The 9,891-nt window shown below is 42.9% G+C and overlaps 1 protein-coding gene across 2 annotated transcripts in view; it reads right to left on the bottom strand.

Moving 5' to 3' along the window:
• Positions 1–6,230: 6,230 nt before the first annotated feature.
• Positions 6,231–9,891, bottom strand: part of LOC139544187 (allograft inflammatory factor 1-like) — a 34,247-nt gene continuing 30,586 nt past the window's right edge. The window contains exon 6 of one of the 2 annotated variants that reach the window (XM_071351008.1): positions 6,231–8,329. In XM_071351008.1, the coding sequence (XP_071207109.1) occupies positions 8,242–8,329 (88 nt within the window). In that variant the 3' untranslated portion in view covers positions 6,231–8,241. The remainder of the gene's footprint in view (positions 8,330–9,891) is intronic. The other variant, XM_071351007.1, reaches the window with a different exon arrangement.

Genomic DNA, 9,891 nt, shown 5'->3' with positions numbered 1-9,891 from the left:
TTTGTTCAACAATTGCTGTGTGTCTCCAGTAGATGTCAGTGTATTTCCAGAGAGGAGAGGGAGGCCTGAGAGTGGAACTATTTAGCATAGAATAAAGGTCACAGCCAGACACAGATAAGCCTCAGGCAGGACTACTAATAGTGATTGCTTCATGCATCATTTCCTTTCCAAACAAAGACTTCATTCCAAATGGCACTCTATTCCCTACATAGTGCGCTACTTTTGACCAGAACCCTTTGGGAGTAGGATGCCACCCGGTGGTGTCACATTATAAATAGTTGAATGATGGATGGATGGATAAAGATAAAATGAGAGAGCAGAGGAGTGTGCAACATTGAGAAATTAAAGCCAGAAATGTATGATTCACACAGTCTTTTCAATGTACGGAGGAGGAGAGGAAGACCTTTAATCTCTTGCTCTCTCAATCATGCCTAATAATGTTGTGCTTTGAAGCTCAGTAGGACTGACCCTGGATTAGAGATAGAGACAGAGAGAGAAAAGAAAGAATAGAGAAAGAAAAGAGGGAGAGAGGTTGATGAGGAAGGAATGGTGAAAGCCTGGATTGATCATAGAAAGAAAGCAAGAAGAAGAGAAAGAGGGGTTGAGGGAGGGGTGTTGTTGAAAGCCTGGAACGATAGAAAGAATTCATAGAAAGAGAGCAAAGATAGAGGTTGAGGATGAGGGAGGGGGGTTGTTGGGAGCCCCGGATATTGCATTTCCACCACACAGCAGGGTACCTGCCACAGGGAATCAGACCAGACCAGGCTGCAACCAGACAGACAGACTTGATGTTTTAAAGCATTTGAAGTGTTTCTCTAGTCTGTCTAGACTGTGTCAGTCAGGGAAAACCTGTGATGAAACACTGCTTTAGACGGACGCAAGCTCTGAGAAAATTGCAGCAGTAGCAATAGACAGTACACATCTGTAAGTCAATGTTTATCAGGATACTATCACACAGGCCTATAGGATGCAGCTATACGATGTAGCTGTTGGAGATGTGCCTTTTGGAGAATAGATACAGATACTACTTTATTGACTTTCCCCATTTAATATCATAGACAGGGTACAGTGACAAAGCAAAGCACTTAATGAGAGCACCAGGGCTAAAGGCAGCCTATGGCGTAGTAGAGCAGCAGTGGCAAGTGTTTACATGGAGCTTACACAAGTGCTTATGGTGCTTTTTGTACCATCAGATTCCCTCGTTAGTGTGCTGGGCTTGTTAGTGTATTCCCCCTGTATCCAAATTGCTCCGAAAGATTAACATAATTCCCCAGAAGCAAGCAGTATGGCTTCTGGGTGCCGTGTGTTTACAAACCAGTGAACAGTAGAAGTCAATAGCCATGCATTTGTGAACATATGTGGAAAGTGAACAGAAAAGTGAGATCCCCGTGTCGAGATGAGATTTGCTTGTAATGTGCATGTTCATTTGACTAAGTGGCTGCACTACTAGGCCTACTATAATGACAACTTTTAGCTGTTTTTGTGTGTTTTCAGAAATACACATGGATACATATGTGTGGAACACAGTGCTTGACTTGGGATGAAAGAAGTGCAGGAGCTGTCTTTTTCCAAGTCGGTCCATTAGACTTTGTTCACCGAAATTCACAAATGACATTACGCTATATGAGCCCCACAAGGGTGCGTGCTCAGCCCCCTCCTGTACACTCTGTTCACCCATGACGACACAACAGTTATAGGCCTGACTAGCAACAATGACGAGACAGCCTACAAGGAGGAGGTGAGGGCCCTGGATGTGTGGTGCCAGGAAAATAACCTCTCACTCAATGTCGACAGAACAAAGGAGTTGATCGTGGACTTAAGGAAACAGCAGACGAGACCGCAGTCGAGAAGGTGGAAAGCTTCAAGTTCCTCTGTGTACACATCACTGACAATCTGAAAGGGTCCACCCACACAGACAGTGTAGTAAAGGCGCAACAGTGCCTCTTCAACCTCAGGAGGCTGAAGAAATTTGGCTTGGCACCCAAAACCCTCAAACTTTTACAGATGCCCAATTGAGATCATCCTGACGGGCTCTGTCACCGCCTGGTATGGCAACTGCACCGCCCGTAACCGCAGGGCTCTCCAGAGGGTGGTGCAGTCTGCCCAACGCATTACCGGGGGCAAACTACCTGCCCTCCAGGACACCTACAGCACCTGATGTCACAGGAAGGACAAAAAGATAATCAAGGACAACAACCACCCGAGCCACTGCCTGTCCACCCCGCTATCAGCGAGGTCAGTACAGGTGCATCAAAGTTGGGACAGAGAGACTGAAAAACTGCTTCCATCTCAAGGCCATCAGAATGTTAAATAGCCATCACTAGGCGGCTTCCACCCAGTTAAGTAACCCTGCACTTTAGAGGCTGCTGCCCTATATACATAGACTTGAAATCACTGGCCACTTTAATAATGTTTACTTATTTTTGCTTTACTCATCTCATATGTCTATACTGTATTATATTCTACTGTATTTTAGTCTGTGTCACTCCAACATCGCTCATCCTAATATTTATATATTCTTTGACTTTTAGGTTTGTGTGTATTGTTGTGAATTGTTAGATATTACTACACTGTTGGAGCTAGAAACACAAGAATTTCGCTACACCCGCAATAACATCTGCTAAATGTCTATATGACCAATACAATTTGATTCAGAGGGACCTCTGAATATTCACTGTTAAGGGTTCAAACACATTTTCCAACCAAATGTTCATGACTATTATAGCCTACATGAAAAAGTAACCATTATTGACACTGGAAGGCTGCAGTGTTTGATCGCATGTAGTTCCTCCATCTCCTGCCGTTGTGCTCTTGATCAAGGCACTAAACCTCCCACAAAGTAGAACTGCACTGTTAGTCACGTTGTCCACCCGCCATCCGGAGAGCTCCAGGGTGTGCAGATTTGTCTTTTGATCCAGCCCTGGAACACCCAAGTATGCTTTTCAAGGTCAAGCTGATGTTAAGGCTACAATGGGGTTAGACCAGGGCTTGAACAAAAGCCTGCACACCCAGTTGCTATCCTGGAGGCTGGTGCCACCCTTGATATAAAATATGGCAACGTTACAACCAAATCATTGTCTTCATAAAATGATTCCCTCATTCAATGAATCAGGGATGAAATGGTTAAAGGTGGGCAACTTCAAAGCAAGGTATCTAACTGTTTATACACTGCTCAAAAAAATAAAGGGAACACTTAAACAACACAATGTAACTCCAAGTCAATCATACTTCTGTGAAATCAAACTGTCCACTTAGGAAGCAACACTGATTGACAATAAATTTCACATGCTGTTGTGCAAATGGAATAGACAAAAGGTGGAAATTATAGGCAATTAGCAAGACACCCCCAATAAAGGAGTGGTTCTGCAGGTGGTGACCACAGACCACTTCTCAGTTCCTATGCTTCCTGGCTGATGTTTTGGTCACTTTTGAATGCTGGCGGTGCTTTCACTCTAGTGGTAGCATGAGACGGAGTCTACAACCCACACAAGTGGCTCAGGTAGTGCAGCTCATCCAGGATGGCACATCAATGCGAGCTGTGGCAAGAAGGTTTGCTGTGTCTGTCAGCGTAGTGTCCAGAGCATGGAGGCGCTACCAGGAGACAGGCCAGTACATCAGGAGACGTGGAGGAGGCCGTAGGAGGGCAACAACCCAGCAGCAGGACCGCTACCTCCGCCTTTGTGCAAGGAGGAGCAGGAGGAGCACTGCCAGAGCCCTCCAAAATGACCTCCAGCAGGCCACAAATGTGCATGTGTCTGCTCAAACGGTCAGAAACAGACTCCATGAGGGTGGTATGAGGGCCCGACGTCCACAGGTGGGGGTTGTGCTTACAGCCCAACACCGTGCAGGACGTTTGGCATTTGCCAGAGAACACCAAGATTGGCAAATTCGCCACTGGCGCCCTGTGCTCTTCACAGATGAAAGCAGGTTCACACTGAGCACATGTGACAGACGTGACAGAGTCTGGAGACGCCGTGGAGAACGTTCTGCTGCCTGCAACATCCTCCAGCATGACCGGTTTGGCGGTGGGTCAGTCATGGTGTGGGTTGGCATTTCTTTGGGGGGCCGCACAGCCCTCCATGTGCTCGCCAGAGGTAGCCTGACTGCCATTAGGTACCGAGATGAGATCCTCAGACCCCTTGTGAGACCATATGCTGGTGCGGTTGGCCCTGGGTTCCTCCTAATGCAAGACAATGCTAGACCTCATGTGGCTGGAGTGTGTCAGCAGTTCCTGCAAGAGGAAGGCATTGATGCTATGGACTGGCCCGCCCGTTCCCCAGACCTGAATCCAATTGAGCACATCTGGGACATCATGTCTCGCTCCATCCACCAACGCCACGTTGCACCACAGACTGTCAAGGAGTTGGCGGATGCTTTAGTCCAGGTCTGGGAGATCCCTCAGGAGACCATCCGCCACCTCATCAGGAGCATGCCCAGGCGTTGTAGGGAGGTCATGCAGGCACGTGGAGGCCACACACACTACTGAGCCTCATTTTGACTTGTTTTAAGGACATTACATCAAAGTTGGATCAGCCTGTAGTGTGGTTTTCCACTTTAATTTTGAGTGTGACTCCAAATCCAGACCTCCATGGGTTGATAAATTTGATTTACATTGATCATTTTTGTGTGATTTTGTTGTCAGCACATTCAACTATGTAAAGAAAAAAGTATTTAATAAGAATATTTCATTCATTCAGATCTAGGATGTGTTATTTTAGTGTTCCCTTTATTTTTTTGAGCAGTGTATGATAGATGTATGTACACTACCTTTCAAACGTTTGGGGTCTCTTAGAAATGTCCTTGTTTTTGAAAGCACATTTTTTGTCCATTAAAATAACATCAAATTGATTAGAAATATAATGCAGACATTGTAAATGTTGTAAATGACTATTGTAGCTGGAAACGGCAGATTTCTTATGGAATACCTACATAGGCATACAGAGGCCCATTATCAGCACCCATCACTGCTGTGTTCCAATGGCACGTTGTGTTAGCTAATCCAAAATTATCATTTTAAAAGGCTAACTGATCATGAGAAAAACTTTTTGCAATTATATTAGTACAGCTGAAAACTGTTGTTCTGATTAAAAGCAATAAAACTGGCCTTCTTTAGACTAGTTGAGTATCTGGAGCATCAGTATTTGTGGGTTCGATTACAGGCTCAAAATGGCCAGAAACAAAAAACTTTCTTCTGAAACTTGTCAGTCTATTTCTTGTTCTGAGAATTTAAAGCTATTCCATGCAAGAAATTGCCAAGAAACTGAAGATCTCGTACAACGCTGTATTTAGTCCATAATTATTATTATTTTTTTTTTTTTATCTGCCGTTTCCAGCTACAATAGTCAATTACAACATTAACAATGTCTACACTGTATTTCTGATCAACTTGATGTTATTTTAAATGGACAAAAAAAAAGGTGATTTTCTTTCAAAAACAAGGACATTTCTAAGTGACCCCAAACCTTTGAACGGTAGTGCATGCATGCATATATATACACACACACACCCATTAGAAATGATGCAGATAATTACACTGACGGAAGCTACAATCTGCAATTTTAAAGCTGATGCCCCCCCCCAAAAAAAAAAAATAAAACAAATAAATATATAAAACAATTATGCAACTAATTTCCATGACTTTACAAACCCTAATTTGACATTTTCAATTTTAAATCTGCACAATCATGAACAACCTACAGTCACGCAGATTTACAGACTAGTGGTAAATAAACTTTGTGTCAGTGTGTGAATCTGGGCCGGCTATAGGCTGCTTTGTTTTTATAGAGGAGCCAGTACACAATTCCCCAAAAACATGTAGTGCAGGTATGGCGCTCCGGCCCAAGTCAAGCACTGATGGAACCATTTTACAGTGCCTGTTATTATTTCTCTACGTAAATTACTGTAACAGTCATACTCTGGGGCTACAGTAACTATAAATAGGATTAAAACTAAGGCTATGGTTTATAGTCAATGAAGCAACTAAATAAAAATGCGTTAAAACATGTTTTTATCTTTAAAATAACCAAATCCATGTCCATTATGTTTATGTTAATTAAACACACTGTAACATAAGGGAATCCTGTCTATTCCTAAAAGTTACAGCATCAAACCTCTATACCCTCCAATCTACAAACAGTACAGGAAAAACTGGAAAACTGGTTTCAGTGTTTGATGGAATATTTCCTACAATGGTAGAATTATTCATACAACAAACTACCCAAGAACAAATATGCCAGTGTAACAAATAACTTTAATTGCTTTGGTTTTGGCAAAAAAAAAGTGCATCATAAGAAAAGAACATTAAAAAGACCACCACCCAACACACTGGAAATAAAAGTACATAACTGACATATTCAAAAACATGTAAAGCTAACACATTAAACTACTACTCTTACTATTATATTCCATGTTAAGCGTGAGAAAAAAATTAACAATAGAAGAGCAACAGTGAGGCACAGAAACTGGAGAATTTATGGGAAAAACAAATTAACCCGGACTGATAGGGGGAATGAAAGACGACGATGAACAGAATGAGACGAGATAATAACAAGATTATAGTAAAACATGGCAAGACGGGGATAACACAATTTGAAATGGGACAGGTTCATAACATTTTACAGACGAGATAGAAATGAGAAGAGTACCACTATGAAGACTAGGATAGTCAGGCGGGGACATTTGGGAAACTGGCATGATTGAACTGCATATCTAACATCACGTCATAGATGTACTGTATATGTATTTGGAGATCCAGTCATTCAAAATAGTACCTGAGACAGCATAGACCTAGGGGAACATTATCAAAAAAGGAACACCTAACCCTAACATACACATGAATAAACACCTTTAAAACTATTTTCCCAAATACAGCACAGGAAGGAAAATAGAGCTTAACTAACTTCCTCTCCTCTTCTCTCAACATTACTTTAGGCACTTGGAAAGAATGTGTTTCCATCATAATTTATACTAACATGCTGAGAATCTTCAGTGTGTGCCTGTGCCTTAAAACTAATCTTCCATAAATCCACGTGAAGTGCTAGTAAACTCGACCCCATCTATCCTGCTCCTTTAGGTTGAGGAAGCCAGTGTCAATCTACAACACCGGATCTAGTCATACTCTGACTCTTAATCTATCGCCCCACCGACCCCTTCCTAATCCCAACTAAAGTAACCCACCTCTAGTCTGGAAGAATGGGGTTGGGCCATAATCTGTCACACCTGACATATAGTGAGACAATGACCAAGCGGAGTCTGCAGCATGGCAACAATCCATCATGTGGGATGATCTTGACAACTGTGTATAAAAGGTTTTCCAAAAACAGAGCTCTTTTTATTCCTTGTGCTTCATAACCAGCATGGTACTTTCACACGATTAAAAATCTAAAATCTAAAAGAGGAACTAGATCATTTGGTGCGGGGAGTAAAATGAGGGAGAGGTGTAAAATAATATCTGAATGACTTGGGTTAGTTTCCCTAATAACTGTTCAAGCAATTTTCCCTTACAAACCCTCTAAACACAACCAGTAAAAAAAAAAAAAATAGGTGTGTTAACTGATTGCCGGTCACAGTGAAAAAAGTAACGCTTCCTATTCCTTTAATTTTTTTGCAAAAGTTGTGTAAATGGCATTTACCTGCCACTGTATCACTGACTACAACTATACCGAATTGATTACATCTGTAAAATGATTAATACTACATTGAAATCATGATAAAACAGGACCACTGATAAATTCACTAGTATCCAGACACGCAGACCGCTTCATAACGGATGAGTTGTTGACACACAATCTTTGCATCAACACATTACACTTGCACATGCATACTGAGGATATCACAAAATTGTCACCTCTGTTAGTTTGATCCCAGCAAACAACACATTGCTCATATTCACAAAAGACTCAAATTACACGGTTATCGCCAAGGGGTTACGAGTGCTCACACTAATTAAAAATACTTATTTTCTCATCATCGTCAATATAGATATATACATGTATGTACTGGTCTTAAAAAAGCTATTCTGCCTTGTCTTCACAGCAAATATATATATTTTATTCCCTTCTCTCTTTTTTCTCCCCACATGTTTTGAACAGAGGAGGAGAACCCCCCCCCCCCCTTCTGGGACACGTGCACATCCTGAGGTGGGGAGTTGATAAGGCTATGTACATGTCCCTGGCTGAGGGCAGGGGCCCCGGTAGGGTCCTAGAATGGTGATATAGTCTAGAGGCTCTGGATGTCCTGGGTCTATGGCAGGCTGGCTATGTCCCGTTTGGGTGGAGGCCCATCAGGCTTACAGATGGCCCCGTTAGCCTTGTCCTCAAAAATCATCACCCTGCAGAAAGAAAGAGAAAGAAAAAGAGAAAGAAAGAGAGAGATGGGGACAGATAGAAAGAAAGAGAGAAAGGTCAGTGGCAGACTGCAAAACAAACTCAAAGTCTCCCAGAGCTAAGGGAATAGTAGGTGCTTTTCTAAAAGTACATTGCACAACATTGTCAATGGGGGTGTCCAGTTGTAGAACAGAGAGTAGAGGGTGTTTTTCAGCAGCACATTCACACACGCATGAAACATACATGCCCAGACAAACACACTAAGCACTTTTAGATCTAGGTTTACAGTTAGCTTGAAGGGTTACTGGAAATGTGGTGTTGGGAAAGTGTGTGTGAGCACGAGTGAGTGAGAGAAAGAGAGAGCAAGTGAACATATGCCTGTGTATTCATATAGGCTATAGCAGGATTTGGGCCATGCACCGAGGGATGGGGTTTGGGGAACATGGTTGGCAACCCTGCCTAGACTGCCTCTATTCACTTCACGGTGCATGGGAGCTGGGAGCTGAGAGCTGGGCAGGATTTAAGATGGTTGCCTTGAAGTGTCCACTCAGTGTCCCACACTAACGAAGACAGTGGCCATGGCCGAATACCCATACTAGTGTACTAATAGCATATGTTTTATAGTATGTGAAATTTCTAAATTTGTACTCCGAATGAGTCATCTAATGCACGATTGCGTTGACTCTAGCTATTCGTTCATTTTGGTACAGCGCTTCAATTTATCTGATTATCAGCTGAGTCGGAAAAGACGAGTGATAGCTCAAACGCAGAAATTAGTATTCAGTTTAAGTATGTAGTACACTAGTATGGGTATTTGGACACCCCCGGTCACTAACGACACAGTCCCTAACGAGCGGCCAGGTCAGAGAAGGCAATCAGAACAGGACACCCTGCTGAGTTTAACAAGGGGCTTATGTCACCAACCTGACACACTGATCTAAATAGAGAGAGTAGAGAGAGGGACAAACTGAGATTGGGATAGAGGGGATGAGGCACAAAACGGAAAGAGAAATAAAAGTGAGATAATAGGGGAATATGAGAGGCAGGAGTACAAATCCCCAAAAAAGATGGAGACCATGAAAGGCCTTGAGAGAATGAAGGAGGGAGCCAGGGAGAAAGGGAGAGATGCACACAGAAAACGAGAGAGAGAGAGAGAGAGAGCTGACAGGTTCTATTCAGGGTGAGCAGGCATCTTTACATTCCTTTTTTGGTTAACCTCAGCAAAGCTCCTATAAGCTCATAATGAGTGCTGATCCCTATGGAGACCAAACCGCTGCCACGGCAACCTGAATGCTGGTGCACGGCTCCCTGGCAACCACAGCCCATTCTGTTCCTGACTACGTTACCCAGGGTTTCAGTGGATGGCTCAATCAGCTACCTCCAGCTGTATCTGCCTGACGGTGGCTACTGGATCAGTGTGTTTGAGGGGATTGCACATCTTAAATAATGTAATGAGTAGTGATTTGTATTGTAGATAAGTCATTCTGCAAAGCCTTGCTCAGGCCGACCCTCTTGCGAACACCCACTATGCCTCTAAATTCCCTTCTGACAATGTAGCCTCAGTTGT

Source organism: Salvelinus alpinus, chromosome 18 (genome assembly GCF_045679555.1).
Source record: "Salvelinus alpinus chromosome 18, SLU_Salpinus.1, whole genome shotgun sequence".
Classification (NCBI taxonomy): Eukaryota; Metazoa; Chordata; class Actinopteri; order Salmoniformes; family Salmonidae; genus Salvelinus; species Salvelinus alpinus.
Note: the sequence above shows the minus strand (reverse complement) of the source record. Positions and strands in the feature narration are given on the sequence as shown.